Here is a 19,884-nt window from a genome sequence, read left to right as displayed (position 1 = left end):
TTAGGGCCATTGAGACTAATTAATTACAGTTGGCTGATGCTTCAGTTTTAACTGATCTGACAATGCTGCCAATCGTTCACACTATTGAAGAGAAGGACAGAACGGGATGGGTGTAAGATGTGTGTGGGTGTGTGCATGTATGTGCGTGTTAGTGCGTGCGCTCATGTATGCATGGCTATACTGTAAGTGTGTGTTTGTGAGTTTTGACAAGGGTGTATTTAGTGCAGGTGAAATCCCTTGCCGGAGTCCAGGCAGAGCATGTAGGATCCCGCCCACCCTGGAAGTGACCCCATGACCTCTGGTGCTGTCTAATCCCCCAGCAGCACCATGACTAAGGGCTCTAATCTCCAACAGGGGCCCTGGCTGACCTGCTTCACCCCCCCACCCCACCATCCCCCCTGGGGTGAGACCTTACCCAGGGTGTCACATGGCTCATTCTTCCAAGAGCAGATGTCCAGGCCGGTGAGAAGCACAGCATGGTCGTGGCGCTTCCCGATCAGGCCCGACTGCCACTGGCAGAAACTGTTGAGAGACTGGTCAGCGTGGTGGTTGATGGACAGGCCAAGCTGGGGAGGAGACAGAGAGGAAATAGATCATAAAGGGAGACTGGAGAATTCATGACATTGTGGAGGCTGGTGATTTTATTGTCAGGCACTCAGATCGATGTGACTCACTGGATCTTGCTCTAGAAGAAGCAGGCTGACCACCACAATGTTGATATCAGTTCCGATGGTGCCGTCTTTGAAAAGGCTGGAAACCTAAAACATAACATTTTGGTTCAAATTAATCGTTGCTTAACATTTTGTGTGAAATAAATACATAAATCATGACATTGATTGTTGGTCAAGGATTAGGCCAGGGTTTTTCTTTAGGATAAAACCTACTTCGGGATATGTTACATGACTGATGACTGACTGACTGACTGGTGTCCCTCCCCTGCTCACCATGTTCATAACAGTGAGGACGTAGGTGGTGACGTTCTCTCTGCCGTGTTTCTCCAGCATCTTCCTGTCTGCCACCACCAGCGTTTCCACATTCAGGCCCCCCACCTTGTTAGATGTGATGGGTGATCGCTTCGCCCTGCCTGGGAGCTCAAACTCATCAGGCATGACGAGACGATCCTCAGCAGGGGGCTTGGGAGTGTCTGCAGAGATATGGTAGAGGGATAGAGGGCAGGTAGGGAGGGATAGAGATATGAAGAGAGAGAAAGAGGAGACAGGGGGAAAAATGCTTTGAAAAGGATCTCAAATGACAGCTCCTCCTTTTTCCTGGACCTTTCCCTGATAAGACCACGGGGCCGGCAGAGAGTTAAAAGAGCAGGAAATATTCAACGTCTTTCACTTCTCAAGCTGCTTGCGTGCATTCATTTCAATAAAGGCCAGCTACTTTACACCCTACACTATCTGAGCGCTTTTTCTTTCTAAGTACATTATACACATTACATCATAAACAATCAGTAGTGGGACATTTTGACCTTTATTTTATATTTGTTATTGCATTGTTATCGTTCTGTTTCTGTGATAAAACCACAATGCATGTCTCTCTACCAACTCTACTATCACTGTCCTGTGCAAACAGTCCCACGTGACTGTAATGTGTGTTTCTCATGCGAGCCAATCAAAGGCAGTCATAATAATAAGGACGTTCCCTTACATACATTGCTTGCGGCGTCCACAGAAGTGTTGTCTCTGCAGCTTCCCGTGCTGGTCGCCGTGGTGATGCTGATGATGGTGCTGCAGATATGGGTTGTCAGGTTGCGAGCTGTGGATAGATCCCTGGCCACCATGGACTTTGTGTTCAGCCGAGCGTTTGTAGACCACGTGTGGGTGGTGTCCACTCGGGGAGCTGTAGTTGTGCTCTGCAGCTAAGTGCTGTGGCAAGGGGGCGATGAAGTACTCCTCATCAGACATCCGGATCAGACCTGACTGGAGAGCACAGATACCCCTGGGCATTAGATGTATTCATCAACATTAAACATTCATGATGGGGGATGAAGGTGAGAGTCGGGTCAGTAATAAGTCATGTAGATTGGCATGTGTTAAGGAATGGCGTAAGTAAGAGGTCTGTCAGCAGTTCTTGTATAAGGCCTGAAGGGACATAAAAATAGCGAGGAGTCATCTCAAACCAGACACAGACACAAGAAACCCTGGGACAACGTGCTGTCTCCATAGGTGTTTCCTTAGGTCAGGCTCCCACAGGGATGTGACTTACTGTCTGTCAGGATGATAGAACAGGGTATCAGAGGTATTCTGGGGCAGCTGCTCCTCAACACAGGATTCCTAACCCAGAAGGGTAGTGGTTTCAGAGACCATCTCGCACCAACTTTTACACTGTAAAGGGGTTGCCGTGAATTTGACAGTAACTTACAGGCAGTTTAGTGGCAAGTAAAATTATGTATTTCATATTGCAGTACACCAACTGTAATATAAATATGGTATCAAAGCAAGTACTGTGTAACGACACACAGAACAATGCTGCAGAATTGACTGTATTATAACTGTACAAAAGTCAATGCTACCGTAATCAGAATGAATGAATGGATAAATGAAATTCATTGAGGGGAGGGGTTTGTATTTCACTGTAAAAATATGCATTTATGCATATTTGGTGTTTTATATCACTTGCCTTTCTTAGAGGCCTCAATAACGGCTTTCAAACTGGCAACTACAGGGCAAAACAGACCAAACGGACAGGACAGACCAAAGGTTCAAGACTTGCTGCCACTGCAATCTGTCCCCTATACATTTTAAATTGATGGGGTACTATAACCACATTGGAGTTAAATTTGTACAGCATTCTCACTCATGGGTGCAACAAATATAGCCTCTTACAAGGCATGTCTCAAAATATGTTAATGAGCCATTAACAACAATTCTATGCACCCCAAAAGGTTTTTGGCCTTCCAAAAGATACGTTACCCAAAAGTGAAAACATGAAACAGATCAAACTTTTTGTTCCTTTAAAAACCTGCTGTAAGTAAAATATTGTGTGCTATAGCTTGGAAAATAAATACAATGACAACATAATGTTTGTTTCCAACATTTGGGCTGTTTTCCTAAAGAAGTTCAATCCGCCTGGTGTTTTGTTTCCTTGCCACGATACTAACTAGTATTGCGATACTTGTATCGTCCCGGCCCTTGTATTGTAACGCCTGTCGTCAGAAGGAGTGGACCAAAGCGCAGCGTGAAAAGTTTTCATGATCAAAAAAACACTCGAAGAAAGTAACAAAATGAAAGCGAAACAGTTCTGTCAGGTAACAGAGACTAAACAGAAAACAACTACCCACAAAACACAGGTGAGGAAAAAGGCTACCTAAGTATGATTCCCAATCAGAGACAACAACAGACAGCTGCCTCTGATTGGGAACCACACTCGTCCAAAAACAAAGAAATAGGAAACATAGAATGCCCACCCTAATCACACCCTGACCTAACCAAATAGAGAAATAAAACAGCTCTCTAAGGTCAGGGCATGACAAGTATTCTAGGAACAGTACCATTCTAAATACAGCAATTCTTTCCTCGTCCACAACATTTTCCCACCATAATTTGAAGCACCATAATTTGAAGTAAGTAAAATGTTTGAATATTTTACAGTTGTTAATAACCCAAAATACTGTATAAATTACAGTTTTCAGTTACAGCGTAGTTTACCTCTCAAACACGGCCATAGAAATACTCCTGTGCACAACCTGAGTACTGCTAGTTGCCATGGATACAGCTGTCAGATCCAGTGTAGAACATATAAAGTAGCATGATGCAAGACAGCTTTATAGATGATAGTGAGAGTGATAGTGAGAGCAGTCAGAGTGTAACTGGTCAAAGGTTGTTAGAGAAGTTCCTGACTAGTAGTGTCTAAAATGTTTGCAGGTCAACAGAAACAACAACCCAAAGTGAAAAAGTTCCTTTTGAACAGAGCTCTGACAGAAACTGTTCTTTAATTAATCAGCTCTTCATTTAAAGGATTCCAATACACTCCAAAGAAAGCAATAAAGTGTTGAGACAACCTTTTCGGAGTCTGCCTGTAAAAACTCATTAAGGAGGGAGACCATTACTCTTCAAGCATCAGCATGGTCCTGTTGACGGAGCTAGAACTGGAGGGGACTGAATCAATTTGATTAGCGAAAAGAGCCGAACACAGCGGCATTCACTTTCCCTTTACATGTTAGAGGAGGGCCACAATGTATGAGATAGCCTCTCTATGGAACCCTGTCAGCAACCCAACAACTGATTGAAAAGATCCAATATTGTCCCTTTGTCATCCTTCGAGGCAGATAGCTAGGCTTTTCTTCAACACCCTTTGTTCCCTGTGGTGTGTTTGTGTGCGTGCGCACGTGTGTGTGTGTGTGTGTGTGTGTGTGTGTGTGTGTGTGTGTGTGTGTGTGTGTGTGTGTGTGTGTGTGTGTGTGTGTGTGTGTGTGTGTGTGTGTGTGTGTGTGTGTGTGTGTGTGTGTGTGTGTGTGTGTGTGTGTGTGTGTGTGTGTGTGTGTGTGTGTGTGTGTGTGTGTAGTTTGATGGAGCATTAGGTCGGGGAGAATGGGGTTTAGGTTCAACTCAAAAGTGACAATATCATTTCATAAAATAGGCAAAGGTCAATCAAGAACAGAATATAAGGCACCAAGCTACTGTAACACCTCTGAAAATGCATTTGACTTACTCACTAGTCAGGTTGACAGTTTGACTTACTCACCACAGGCTGACAGTTTTATGTATACTGAAAATAAATATAAACGCAACATACAACAATTTAAACGATTTTACTGTTCCCGTTCATATTGTCACACCCTGATCTGTTTCACCTGTCTTTGTGCTTGTCTCCACCGCCCTCCAGGTGTCACCCATCTTACTAATTCTCCCCAGTGTATCTATACCTGGATCGATGGGAGGCTTCGAGGAAGTAGGAGGGAGAGGGAATCTGTGCCCTGTCGCCCTCGTTCGCCCTTGATTCCCACCTTGCCTCCGAAGAATCCCGGAGACCCCAAAGTCTACATGTACGAGTGAACCCGAAGTCACCCGAGTTCTCTCTGGAATCACTGAGGGCTGCCGAGGACTCCTTCGGAGTCCAGGCACCTGGGCAGGGCTAGATTGACTCCGGCTGAGTGCTTATGCCGACTCCACACCCAGAGTTGTCTATATTATGGAGTTACGGGACATTTCGTAGCTACCAGCACATTAAAAACCCAGGCTCATCAAGAAGGGGCAAGTACTCTGGTGGACCATATGGATAACTTTTCCTCTCCCCTTACTCACACCCCTTTCCATGCCATCCTGCTGTGAGGGAATCAGTCGAAATCTCTTCAGGTACTCATAGACTCTGGGGCCGATGAGTGTTTTTTTTGGACACTAACCTGGCATCCGAGCTGGGCATCCTCACACATCCCCTCCCCATTGCTATGGATGTTAGAATGCTGGACGTGCGCTCTATAGGCCAGGTCACTCACAATACCACTCCCATCAACCAGGGAACCACAGCAAGGCAATCCAATTTATGCTGATTAAGTCTACTTAGGTATTGGGATTCTCTTGGCTCCAAAGACGTAATCCCATCATAAACTGAACTGCTGGTGCCATTATGGGTGCCATGGCCATTGTCTGAAGTCAGCGCAGCCTTCCCAGAGACATCTTCCTGTGGGCTCGGTAGTTGCCCCAGACCTCTCCGCCATTCTCGAGTATCCCAGGACCAGGACCTCTGGGAGGTTTTCAGTAAGGCCTGGGCCACTTAACTTGCTCCCTACAGCTCTTTTTTGTGGAGAAGGGCAAAACCCTGCGCCCATGCATCGACTACCAGGGCCTCAATGACATCACGGTGAAGGATCGTTACCTGCTACCACTCATCGCCTCGGCCAACTGCTTTCTCTGTGTCCAACAGCCAGTTGGAGCGAGCTAATCAAGAACTGGAGATGACTCTTCACTGCCTTGTCTCCGCCAAACCCAACCACCTGGAGTCAGCAACTCGTGTGGGTTGAATCCGCCCTCCACACCCTCCACTGCTCTGCCACTCATTACCTGTATTAACTGCACCTGTTTGAACTTGTTACCTGTATAAAAGACACCTGTCCACACACAATCAAACAGACTCCAACCTCTCCACAATGGCCAAGACCAGAGAGCTGTGTAAGGACATCAGGGATAAAATTGTAGACCTGTACAAGTCTGGGATGGGCTACAGGACAATAAGCAAGCAGCTTGGAGAGAAGGCAACAGCTGTTGGCGCAATTATTAGAAAATGGAAGAGGTTCAAGATGATGGTCAATCACCCTCGGTCTGGGGCTCCATGCAAGATCTCACCTCGTGGGGCATCAATGATCATGAGGAAGGTGAGGAATCTGCCCAGAACTACACGGCAGGACCTGGCAAATGACCTGAAGAGAGCTGGGACCACAGTCTCAAAGAAAACCATTAGTAACACACTACACCGTCATGGATTAAAATCCTGCAGCGCACGCAAGGTCCCCCTGCTCATGCCAGCGCATGTCCTTGCCCATCTGAAGTTTGCCAATGACCATCTGGATGATCCAGAGGAGGAATGGGAGAAGGTAATGTGGTCTGATGAGACAAAAATAGAGCTTTTTGGTCTAAACTCCACTCGCCGTGTTTGGAGGAAGAAGAAGGATGAGTACAACCCCAAGAACACCATCCCAACCGTGAAGCATGGAGGTGGAAACATCATTATTTGGGGATGCTTTTCTGCAAAAGGGACAGGACGACTGCACCGTATTGAGGGGAGGATGGATGGGGCCATGTATCGCAAGATCTTGGCCAACAACCTCCTTCCCTCAGTAAGAGCATTGAAGATGGGTCGTGGCTGGGTCTTCCAGCATGACAACGACCCGAAACACACAGCCAGGGCAACTAAGGAGTAGCTCCGTAAGAAGCATCTCAAGGTCCTGGAGTGGCCTAGCCAGTCTCCAGACCGGAACCCAAAAGAAAATCTTTGGAGGGAGCTGAAAGTCCGTATTGCCCAGCAACAGCCCCGAAACCTGAAGGATCTGGAGAAGGTCTGTATGGAGGAGTGGGCCAAAATCCCAGCTGCAGTGTGTGCAAACCTGGTCAAGAACTACAGGAAACGTATGATCTCTGTCAATGCAAACAAAGGTTTCTGTACCAAATATTAAGTTTTGCTTTTCTGATGTATCAAATACTTATGTCATGCAATAAAATGCAAATTAATTTTTTTAAATGATTTTCTGGATTTTTGTTTTAGATTCCGTCTCTCACAGTTGAAGTGTACCTATGATAAAAAATTACAGACCTCTATAAGCTTTGAATGTAGGAAAACCTGCAAAATTGGCAGTGTATCAAATACTTGTCCCCCCCACTGTATATTTTATAATTAAAATACCTTTAGATCATTAGCCCCTCGGCTGTTCATCTTCTGTTTCCCCGTACCCTCCGTATTCATCCCACTTTTCATGTGTCTAGGATTAAACCTATGTCTCACAGCCCTTTGTCTCCTGTTCCCAGGCCCACCCCTCTACCCCAAAGAGATATGCATATTATTAGTATATAGTATATATTAGATTTTATATATATATATATATATATATATATATATATATATATATATATATATATATATATATATATATTATATTTGGATAGAAAACCCTCTGAAGTTTCTAAAACTGTTTGAATCATGTCTGAGAGTATAACAATCACCACCTTCCGGAGACACCTGAAACCCCACCTCTTTAAGGAATACCTAGGATAGGATAAGTAATCCCTCTCACCCCCCTTTAAGATTTAGATGCACTATTGTAAAGTGACTGTTCCACTGGATGTCATAAGGTGAATGCACCAATTTGTAAGTCGCTCTGGATAAGAGCATCTGCTAAATGACTTAAATGTAAATGTAAATTTAGCAGGCGAAACCCCGAGGACAAACCATTCAGATAAAAAAATTGAGGTCACTCTCTTTTCAATCGGTTTTCATTGGGAATCCAGATTTCTAAGGGTCGTTCTTGCAGTTCCTACCGCTTCCACTGGATGTCAACAGTCTTTAGAAATTGGTTAAGGTTTTTCCTTCGTGTAATGAAGAAGTAGCCCTGTTCAGAACGAGGGTCACTTCAAGTGTACTGTTAGATAGAGGCGCGTGACCAGAAAGCTAGCTACAGTTTGTTTTCCTCCTGTATTGAACACAGATCATCCCGTCTACAATTTTATTGATTATTTACGTTAACAAATAACTAAAGTTGGGCCTCCCGGGTGGCGCAGTGGTCTAGCTGCACCTAGCATCCGGGTTAGGGAGGGTTTGGCTGGTAGGGATATCCTTGTCTCATCGCACACCAGCGACTCCTGTGGTGGGCCGGGCGCAGTGCACGCTAACCAGGTCGCCAGGTGCACGGTGTTTCCTCCGACACATTGGTGAGGCTGGATTCCAGGTTGGATGCGCACTGTGTTAAGAAGCAGTGCGGCTTGGTGGGTTGTGTTTCGGAGGACGCATGGCTTTCAACCACGAAATTGGGTAGAAAAGGGGGTAAAATTCAACAACAACAAAAAACACCTAAAGTTGTATTACAAAAGTAGTTTGAAATGTTTTGGCAAAGTTTACAGGTAACTTTTGAGATATTTTGTAGTCACGTTGCGCAAGTTGGAACCAGTGTTTTTCTGGATCAAACGCGCCAAATAAATTGACATTTTGGATATATATCGACGGAATTAATCGAACAAAAGGACTATTTGTGATGTTTATGGGACATATTGGAGTGCCAACAAAAGAAGCTCGTCAAAGGTAAGACATGTTTTATATTTTTATTTCTACGTTTTGTGTCACGCCTGCAGGGTTGAAATATGCTTTCTCTCTTTGTTTACAGAGGTGCTATCCTCAGATAATAGCATCATTTGCTTTTGCTGAAAAGCCTTTTTGAAATCTGACATTTTGGCTGGATTCACAATAAGTGTAGCTTTAATTTGGTATCTTACATGTGTGATTTCATGAAAGTTTGATTTTTATAATAATTTATTTGAATTTGGAGCTCTACATTGTCACTGGCTTTTGGCCAGGTGGGCGTCCCACATATCCCAGAGAGGTTTTAACAAACTTGCGCACAACATTTGAGAGAAATAAGGTTTTTGTGCATATATGAACATTTCTGGGAACTTACATTTTTGGGACCAACACTTCACATGTTGCGTTTATGTTTTTGTCCAGTGTAGTTTTGAATGAGTTCAAGTTGTGCAATTTGCAACAGCACTTCAGTTAAAGGTTTGCAATATAAGACAAGAACACAGATAACATTAATCTGGCAGCCACGACCGCATCCAAGACGTTCTAGAAGAGTTTGCTGTGCTGTGCTAGCTGAGCGTGCATTTATCGCAGTCTGTGAAATGTGTCGTGTTGCTGTAGAATGAAGAGGCTTGTGGGTTTGGTTTATTCCGCCTGGCAGAGCGACCAGACAGACAGGCTGATAAACACCCTGGCCTCTGACAGGCAATCAGTTCACTACTGTGGATGTTCATGTCAGCAGGGAAAGAGAGCGTTAGACAGCGCTGGTGAGCAGGATGTATCCACCTGGCCTCATCCACTGTGAGTTACAAACAGAGGAATAATGGTGAAATGGACTCTGTATGCATTGGCAGACTAGGGGAAAAAATATGTATTTTCTTTTGGTCAGCACTACTATATTATTATGTATTGCCTAGTCATTCGTTTATGTGATGATGTGATTTCATGAGACAGAGAAAGGACCGAGTGAAGAGAGGTGAATGAAGAAAAATTCATTCCTTTTTCTTTGGTTTCCCCAAACCTCTGTCCTTTCTCTCATTTGATGACCAAGTTAAGCAGTTAATTCCACTCTCTGACCATGTCCGAGATCGTTGACTAGAGTGCTGAACCTCACACATTCCGTCTGGCCATGGAATACCATTTAATCTCACCCCCTACTCCCCAAATCCAGCTCAAATAGCTGTGCATTGTCATCCACACCCCCAAACCCCTCACACCCCATGACCCCTGTCCATTCTCTATGTGTGACACCCACCTCCCCCTTCACCCTCCTGATCCACATTTCCCCAGACGAGCAGGTGGCAAAGTAAACATATGCGCACAAAGGGGGAGCCATGCAGAAGCTCTTGTTGTGAAAACAGTGGCGGGCCATGGCAGACTGCCACCATGCACAGGCATCCGCTCCCAGACTCCCACCTCCTGGGACAGGACAGGGGGACAACGGGGGCACTCTGGGGAGGCCAAGTCCACCATAATCCCATCCATCTCTCTTCCCCCAGGACCTGACAGAACCACCAAACCACCTCGTATCGCTCATTCCTCCCCCGATGAGGATCAAAAGGCCCTGTGTGTGACCCAGGGGCTCTTGTCAAACTTGGTTCTGTTTCTCCCATGATAGTAATGGGCAGTAATGGCTTCGGGCGTCCGTCGATGTCTGTCAGCCTCGTTCTCTGTGTTGCTCCAGTGCTTTGTTGAGGCAGAGTGATTTCCCTTTCCGACTGATGGGTTTCAATCAAAGGAGGTTTACACTAAATGCAGTGACGTCTATTTTGGCCTAGCCACCGGGTACCTTGTGTGCCTTGCCTTCCTGTGTCACATTTTCCTCCTTGTTCTCTAACGTGACTTCGGCAGAGCCTTAGAAAACTGTGTCCAGACAGAGAGAGAATAACCGTACGGGATGTCTTCAGCACAGCTGGGCAGCCAGAACAGCCACGACCCCTCCCTGTGAACCAGCTAGCTAGCCCCCGACACTGGCCATAATTTAGGATTAGACAGTGTGAGGACAGAGAGCAAGGAGACACTGACAAACATGGTGAGGATACACAATGCTATACTGGATTTAGAAAACATTCCACTGGCTTAATAGCCACAAGACTTGAGTGCAACCCTCACTGTCATTTCATTACACTTTTCCACTGCACTGTAAAGATCTGGAAGCCGAGTCAGTCTAGTGCCTGCTCCAGCCCTTTGAACTGACGAGTTTAGGGATCTTACCAACTAACTCCAGCACACTGTCAGGCAATATAGGCCCATGCATGGATATATGGTTGCTATTTGTATAAATCTTGGCTATGCGTTACATGAATAAAGATATTATATTTTCTGCTATTTTTTGCAGTGGTGATAGTAGTAGTAGTTCATCCCAGATGAGCCCATTTTTAACATTTGCATATGTTTTGTACAGCTACCCTGGACTCCATTTTTTACATTTGCATATGTTTTGTACAGCTACCCTGGACTATGCTTTTTTATTTTTTATTTTTTATTTAACCAGGCAAGTCAGTTAAGAACAAATTCTTATTTTCAATGACGGCCTAGGAACAGTGGGTTAACTGCCTGTTCAGGGGCAGAACGACAGATTTGTACCTTGTCAGCTGGGGGGTTTGAACTTGCAACCTTCCGGTTACTAGTCCAATGCTCTAACCACTAGGCTACCCTGCCGCCACATTAACAAATCTGTCAGCGACAGAATTACTCACACAGACTGAAACTGTAAAAGAGACAAAGATGGAGGAGACAAAGAACCTCTTCCAGGTTCTAACCTCTATCTGTGTACAGTCTGTTAGCAGATTAGCCTGGAATCTCGCTAGCCACTTCCTGTTGTAATGTGCCTCCCCCCCTTTAACCCACAACAAAATTAACCAACACCCTGGAGCAAATCCACTGTTAGCTAGCTAGCGCTTCCCATTGTCTGCCAACCCCACTCACCACCTCACACTCAATTATCACACATGTATTCCATTTGTCTCAGAAACATACCACACTTTACTATAAAATATCTAATAACATCTTTGCTTGATAATGGGAGGAAATTGATTCCATCTGTCGAGATGCGGTGCGTCTCTCTTCTTGTTCTGCCTGAAATGTATGTGAGAGTCCTGCGAAGACTAGCAGAACTGTAAGATGAAATGTAAAAGTACAACACTGAAGGGACAACATGCAAAGAAAACATAAACATACTTGTAGCCATAAAATATCAGTCATATCAGATACTAATACCTCAATGTACTGTATTTTTTCGGGCAAAACATTTAATACATGTTTTGTTATGTATAGTGCTGTGAAATGGATGTTATTCACGATAACATACATCATCTGAAAAGTACTTGAGATGTATTGAATTCCACAGGGAGTAGAGAGACACCAGGTCCTCAGACTTCAGGGAAAGCTGGCATATTGATGTGGCAGACCTCTAGTGATCTCCTTAAATGTACACTTGTAAGAGTTACACAGATTAGAGGGAGATGTCCTCTGTTCAACCCCAGTCTACTTCTCCTCAGACCTGCAGACATCAGACGACCCCCCCCACACACACATGGTTACTCTGAGTAGACAGTTTTCCGAACCCAACAGTCTACATGTTGGGAGTTGGCTAACACACCGATGGTCTCAGAGGACTTCCATAGGGAAGCTATTACGACATGACTTTGCTTTCGCTTTCATGTGGTTTTCAGAGGCCTGTGACTACATACTGTAACCTTACACATTTCGGCCATGCGTGTTTTCAGTGTTAGTACGGGACACAATTTATAGCTCGTTCCTTAGGGTCTGTCGCGGGGGAAAACGTAATTAGCTTGTCTTTGTGTAAACTGTAGCTGCTTTTAAGGCTCCCAGCCATGACATTATATTTTAAGTTAGTAAGCGCTTACATGCCGTTAAAGACTGGGAGAGATGTGTGAGAAACTCAAAGCCAGTGATTATAAAGCTCTAAAACACATCTGCACTCCAGCTCAGTGTTACATGTGACCACAGTGTCGGCGAAAGCAGACCAGAGCATCCACATCACTCAGTGTCTGTCAGCTATGGTAAAAGGATACAGGCCATTATCAGTCCAAAATACAGCCCACTTCTGTGTGAACGGTCTATGTCTCCATGTCTATCATTCGACCTGGCCCATAATGATTTGAGTTTGCCTCAGCGTTAGCATAGAGCATTCCACAGAGTGTGTGGCGTCACTAATTGCCTTTAAAGAGCATAGACACCCACTGAGCAACCCTTGTTCTCCAAATAAAGCAGAGGTGGGCCTGGAAACACCATGGCTAATGATGTTATACAGCCCCCTTATCAGCTGAATCGAATGGGCAAGGTTCAACTCATTTTCCTGTCAGACCAGTTGGGACCAAGCAACTTCCTCTGACAGTGGATGATGACTCTGCAGGTGGCCAAGTTGGGAAGTCCACTATTTCTGGCACTCGGTCACTCCCAAACTCACAAGAGGTCAGAAATAGAGAGAAGAAGAGGATATGAGGGGAAAAGAGAAATTGATTCAATCTTAAAGTAAATATGGGATATACTGTATAGGGTTCTGTGTTCAATTTAGCTAACACCTTTACAATTACCATTGTTTCCAGTACCCTGCCCTGAACCACAGACACGGTCACTAGCCGGCTAACATACAGTACTCCACCCTGCACCTTTGAGACCGTTGCCCTTGTACAGTCATTGAACACGGGTCACTTTAATCATGTGTACATACTGTTTTACCCACTTTATATGTATATACTGTATTCTAGTCATGGCTCATCCTATACAGCTGATTGGGGACTTTATTACGTATGAATGTGCTTTTTCTTTCTGCTTGCATTTTGCATTTATATTTGATGTGTGTGTTTTCTGTCATTCCTGTAAAAGAGGCCGTGGTCTCAGTATAACTCCCTGATGAAATAAAGGTTAAAAAAATGTTTTTTCAATGCTATACACACCATTTTCTATTCATATACTGTCAATACACCCCATTCACATACATATATATTATTTCGATTCTGGACTCAGGTCCGGAAGCTAATTTCCTGCAATTCTGTCCATTTTGCTATTGGGTTTTGTACTGTGTATTTCAATCATTTATTCTCTCATTCTAATATTTTTAATACTGTACATTTCATTTCATTGACACTGTTTATACACACCGCATATTTTTTGTATATACTGGATTCTTGACATAGCTCACTCTGGTATATCTACAACTGTACATATAATTCCTAGAATATCTTGTGTAAATTCATCCAGGGTAGATACGTAGAGATTGCATTTTGATTACTGTTACAGTGCTATTTGGGTTGTTAATAGGATTCGTTATGACATTTCTTAATTTCTTTATGTTTTTACTTTTTGGATTATGTGTGTAGTGTCTTGTATTGCATCGTATTGCTGCACTGTTGGAGCTAGAAACACCAGCATTTAGCTGCACCTGTGATAACATCTGCAAAATCAGTGTACGCAACCAATAAACGTTGATTTGATTTGTTCTGCAACCATGTTTGTGCACGTCTTATACACAGAGACAAATGTTCACTAAAGCAGCCATACCAGTCAAAACACTATCCTCATCTCACAACAAGCCAGAACCGCTGTTGGAAAATAACATATTGTCTAACAAAAGCTGTACTGCATCTACTGTGCTGACACAGACGCGTCAAGGAATATGTATGGATTCTGCTTTGTGAACTGACGACCACTTCAGCGCTCCTCATTCGTCTTGCGTGAGAAAACCAGAGCACAATGCCTGTGACAAGAGCAGAATGGCGAGGGCCTGGCTCCCTCTCCTACTGGCATCTAGCGGTGGGCACTACATCACTGTCACCACAGAGACCACCAGGGAATCGCCCTCTGCAGTGCTCACAACACGACCGGCTCACGTCGTATGTGGCATAACAGCCTATGAGTTATGAGAGGGACGAGGGAGCCATTGTAACTACAGAGGCCCAACAGACGTTCCAATTTGTCCAGTCCTCTTATGAAAATGGACAAGTACAAATGCCCAAAGCCCTACCTGAGAATCCCTCATCATGTATCAGGCTCAGCCCTACTCCCTGTATGCCCTGCATCCATATGGAGCCCATTGTGGGGAGATGGAGCCCATGGGACACTGAGCAGAGAGAGTTGTGGCTTACAGTAGGTCATATGTGGTGCTGAGAAAGAACTGATCTGCAGCCATCTTGTTTATTTCAGGCCTGTGCACAGCATTTAAATATGATACTCTCCAAAGAAAAGTTCACTCCAGGACAATCATTTATGGCCACCACATCACCTATAAATCATGTTTTGTAATATATGTAGGACTATAATATTCCCAATAATAATCCCAATAAACCGGTTATATGACCAATACCACCCCACGGGAAGGGAATGACCGTCTTTTTGTTTTCACACAGCGGAACGTCCTGCGACTTACACCTCGTCGAGACCGACAAATGTGCATGTCTGTTGATGCGTTTCCTTTCCTCAGTTCATTGTTAATGGATATCACAACTGTCCCTGAGTGGTATTCCACACTCTAGGGTGTCAACGACAACAATAAGGCACTCAGCAAAATAAACAACTTGCTTTGAGGTGTCTGAGAGCAAAACGCTGGGGAATGAGAGAAAGAAAGAGAAAGGGGGGAGTTTTCACACTCATCCCCTAGTACCTGGGGGTCATTAAAAAGACCCCTAGTACACATCCAAACAGACTCAATTACCCCCTAATTAGAACAGGTCTACAACTCCACAGGGGTTGTGGGAAAATAATACACCTAGACCTCTCAGGCTCATTTCTAAAGCAAAGAACAACAGCAAAAACGTGTTCTCGGAATATATGTGGTTACCTAAGAGAAAGTGACCTGCTTCAATAGGAAACACTGAAAGGAGAGATGCCTCGCAGTGACCACATTTACATGCACACAGTATTCCGGATGGTAGCTCATAGCCCGGTTTTAATCTTACTCTGGATAAGCTGCACCCGCTCGCTCACGAGTATCCCTGCATCTGTAAATAAACAGAATATTCCTAATTTGGGTTAAATGGAATATTAACTGAAATATGGACACCGACTGTGTGCCTATAACCTCTCACACGTAGAGTAATATAATATTAACTCTTGCAGAATTATGCATTTCTTGCTGTAAAATTATACAACAAATGTTCATTTTGTCTCGGCAACAGGAGTGGAGAAATCGGATTTCTTTCTTTCAGTATCTCTTGAGAAAAAGTGACAGCGCGTGTCATGTGTTATCTTTGACGCTGTTATGCAAGCAGACTATTTCAACCACATAACATATGCGCCCAAGACGAACTTGAAGTCTTATCAGAAATGTGTTTCATCGTTTTTCTCAGCCAACACTTCAACTTTAAAAGGTGTGGCTGCAACTGTATAGACTAGAGAGACACGCATCCTAACGAGGAAGAGGGGGCTTGGGAAAGGTCATGGTCGAGTTTGTCATGGTCGGACACGCTTAGCCAGAGAGCCGGAATCCGCTGAAGGGGCAATCTAACGGCTCAACAGCCAAACAATATAGCTGGCCCACACACCAACGCTCCCGCCTTCCAATAAGGTAATAAATGACATATTAAGGAAGGTCTCAGAGAGTGCATCCAAGCCTACTGGTCGTGGGCTGGACCAGTTCTTGTTGAGTTCAGTTCAGTTCTTGGGGACTGGTCCTTGTGAGGAAGGGCTGGCTCTGTCAGCCAGTGTACGGAGTGGTGGCCTGAGGAGGACAGCAGAGCTCTAATTTATCCCTCCCTGCATTCACAGAGGAATGGGAGAGCAGCTTTGAACTTGCACTACAGAGGAACTGAGACCAGCACGACCCTGAAAGAGAGAGTGACTAAGGTCAACCACCGTGACCTCTGGTACCAGAGAATGTAGGCAGAAGACTCCTGTGTGCAACCAGCGATAGCTGTACTAGTTTTTTTATTTTTTTATCTGGTGTCTTGAAGTCATTTGAGGTCAGCAGAAAAGAGAAAAAGAGAAAATACTATTGACACACAAAGGAAGTACATGTCCTTCTCATGAGGAATGTAATTAAAAACACCATGTTAAATTATTCAGGATTTACTAAGCAAATCCCCTATCCCCGGTCTTAATACAGAGTCTGCCTGTTCTTGATTTAAAAACAGAATCCCCCTCCATCTGCTAGGGGCATGATGCTGTCAAACAGTAGTTAAGAGAACCAGCGTGGGCAGACTGACTGACCCTGAGCCTGTCTGTCTGTGTGCCAGCAGTGGGGACCTACTGTACACTACCACAGAGACGGCCTCCATAGGCCCATAGAGAGAGCAACCATCCTCCCTAGGAGCGCCACTCCAAACTCGGAATGAACATTCTTCTTCTTGCACAAAAACAAAATCAAGCTCTCACCCAAACAGGCTGCCAGTTATCCTCCATTTCCGGGCAAAAGAAGCTGCTGAGGATCAACGGGGATGAATGGGTCCTCATTTGTACCTAATCCAAAGCTCCTCGTGAAGGGGAGATGACATGTGGGGTTAAAGTCCTCCAGGCTATGCACTCTTTCAGTGTAACAGACAGACCTTCTTTCCGGTGCATGTTTTTTTTTCGATCTTCACCCTTTTTCCAGTTTTAATGTACTACTGTAAAAGTAGGTATTTTAATGTGTCTCTCCCTCCTTTCCGTCTGAAATCTAAAAGTAGAAGCACATTTTAAGTAACGGTGGACTAAGTGAATATCTGATGGCCCTCGGGTCATCCTTGGGAGAGAAAAATGAAAATGGGGAGGAGAAAACAGGTCAAAGAGTCCTTCCAGTCTATTCAAATGCAACTGCTCCCAAATTACATTGTGTCCGTGCACAGTTTTAAAAGAATGGGTCACTGCTGTTTTATTGTGGAGAAGCTAATGAAAGGGACAATACAAAGAGTAGCACTGCCAGCCAAGCGGCTGAAACTTCACCCTGGGTTTAATTGCACTGAACAAGGGAGATGGGGAAGCAGGGCAAACAAGGGACAAAAAGCAGCCAGCAGAAGAGGTAGATGCTATTGGCAAAAATAAAGGTATGTTTTATGGAGGCCTAGTGTCCGGGGTGGGACATGTGATCTGCGTGTCCAACCTGAGGGAGGAACTAGTGAAAGAGGCACTAAGGCCAGCAATTTAAAAAAACAGAACTGTCTCTTACATTGCCTATTATAAAGGTGGTTTGACTGACACAAGATGCAATCCATGAAAAGTCTAAATCACAAGAAAAAAACAGGTGAATGTTTCCTGACACAGGATAAAGTGTAAGGACTCAAGGGGACACTTACCAAGCCAGAACATGTAGATATGGCTGCAGAGGAAGCTGTGAAGTTGTGTATAAATCCCTGATACAAGCAGTCCTGATGGGCTGGCTCCTGTGCCAATGTGGTGATGCCCTCTGTCCCCAGTATCTGTACTGAGAAGCCCTCTGCCACTACCATGGCAGGCTGTAAGTCCAGGTGCATGTCCCACCCGAAGGCAGACAGTCTGTAGTGTACAGGGCCCCTCATGGATGGCAGGGACCTCTTATTCCGGCCTCGCCGCAGCATATCGTGGGTCACATACCCACCCTGAGCATCCACCTCAATTGGCGTCACAAACACGTAATCTGAAGGAGAACCACAGAGAAGGTCACTTACCAAACCCACATCCAATGGGTTCATCTTATTTGCACAAGGCATTTGCACAAATCTCAATTCCCTCTAGTCTAATTATACTGATCATGGTATAGTTGGTCAAACAGTGTCATAATATTTAACTGATTTATGAGGGGAGTATTAGACATCATCAAATCATTTTTCAGATCCAAAAGTCATAAACCTTTTTCCACTATCATAGCCTATATCAATATAATAAACATTTATTCAATAAGAACACGGAGACACCCATTATTTAGAAACAGTATCAGACGCCACGTAGGCCTAATAGGAACGCCCAGAAACAAATCCAGATAGTTTTTTACAGTCACATCCACTCTCACTGGTAAATCAAAGAATGTAAATCAACTAAACTTGACCCGCCCCATATCCGGCTGCTCAATGAGGAAACTGCCGCTTCTGCAGGGAATTCCTTCACCGGCATAACGCGCGTGGCTAAAGTTTACCAGCCAAGAAGATGAGAGGCAGTATGCGCGCAAGACACCATGAGCGCTTTAACTGGCGACTCATCGATAAACCTGACACACCAAATACAAGTAATGCGTTTTATTATTTCTGAACAGTTAGCTATGTTATTGTTTCATTCTAAAGGATTGTAAAAAAAATAACAGACTGTTGCAGACTACAATGCTGTTAGTAAACATTTTCTTATCTGTTATGGAGAGAAGTAAACAACAGGCCCGTGCAAAAATACGAACCGTGATTCAGTCCACTGGTGTCACTGGCAAAAGTGGACGAAACAGAGTAAATGGAATGTGAGCAGTAGATATGCAGCGTCTGCAAAACGACAGGTAGGAACAAGTTAATGGCACAACATGCGCAACAGTTTACTGTAACAGGCAGCCTACTGCAATTTAAACGTATATCTGATTGTACAGTTGTCACCTGCCTTCAATGTGTTCCAGAACCACAGAGTGGATAAAATCTTCACTGATGTGCAGCTGACAAGTGGGATAGGCAAAGTCCATAGCAAAAGAAAAAGGCAATCCATGTTGGCATGCAATACCTCCTCTGTTACCTCCTCAACAAACACAGAAGTAATAACCCGCGGCAGCGCATAATGCAACTGTAAGACATTGCTAATTTCTTTAGGTGCCTTTTACATATAATCACGTCAAGTCCGCCGGGTCCATTTGGCTGTGCCTGGAGAGGTAAAGCGCACTCGTGCGTCTTTCTGAAACAGGTAGCAAATCGCCGGAGTGCTGACTGTGCTCTCTATAGTGAACAGTGACAGTCAGCTCCTGCAGACTGTAAAGCAGCAGTAGCACCCGCGGGTGGAAACGAAGCGGGGCCAATCAGCAAAGAGCATCATCTTCTCTGTGATAAGTAGTCTACTGTTGTGTAGGAAAGCTCTTAACTCTCTTTGGCTCAGTGTTGAGCTGAAAATATTCGTGCTCCCCACACAACCCACAGGGCAAAAACGGGTTAAATCAACGTTGTTTCCACGTAATTTGAACCCAAACAAATATATGTGATAATGTTGAATCAACGTGGAAAACAAATTGGATTTGCAAAAAGTCATCAACATAAGTGCATTTAATTTTCTTTCACACAGTTTTGA

General features: G+C 44.4%; 1 protein-coding gene across 3 annotated transcripts in view; it reads right to left on the bottom strand.

Annotated features, from left to right (window-relative positions):
- Positions 1-19,545, bottom strand: part of adamts18 (ADAM metallopeptidase with thrombospondin type 1 motif, 18) — a 53,668-nt gene extending 34,123 nt beyond the window's left edge. Inside the window, exons 1-7 of one of the 3 annotated variants that reach the window (XM_046349658.1) lie at positions 19,213-19,545; positions 19,022-19,100; positions 17,955-18,274; positions 1,658-1,925; positions 945-1,144; positions 675-758; positions 416-566 (exon numbers count right to left, since the gene is read on the bottom strand). In XM_046349658.1, the coding sequence (XP_046205614.1) occupies positions 416-566; positions 675-758; positions 945-1,144; positions 1,658-1,925; positions 17,955-18,274; positions 19,022-19,100; positions 19,213-19,314 (1,204 nt within the window). In that variant the 5' untranslated portion in view covers positions 19,315-19,545. Of the gene's footprint in view, positions 1-415; positions 567-674; positions 759-944; positions 1,145-1,653; positions 1,926-3,106; positions 3,234-17,954; positions 18,275-19,021; positions 19,101-19,212 lie in introns of those variants that run through there. The other 2 variants (XM_046349659.1, XM_046349661.1) reach the window with 2 other exon arrangements.
- Positions 19,546-19,884: the final 339 nt, after the last annotated feature.

This window comes from Oncorhynchus gorbuscha, linkage group LG05 (genome assembly GCF_021184085.1).
Source record: "Oncorhynchus gorbuscha isolate QuinsamMale2020 ecotype Even-year linkage group LG05, OgorEven_v1.0, whole genome shotgun sequence".
Lineage (NCBI taxonomy): Eukaryota > Metazoa > Chordata > Actinopteri > Salmoniformes > Salmonidae > Oncorhynchus > Oncorhynchus gorbuscha.
Note: the sequence above shows the minus strand (reverse complement) of the source record. Positions and strands in the feature narration are given on the sequence as shown.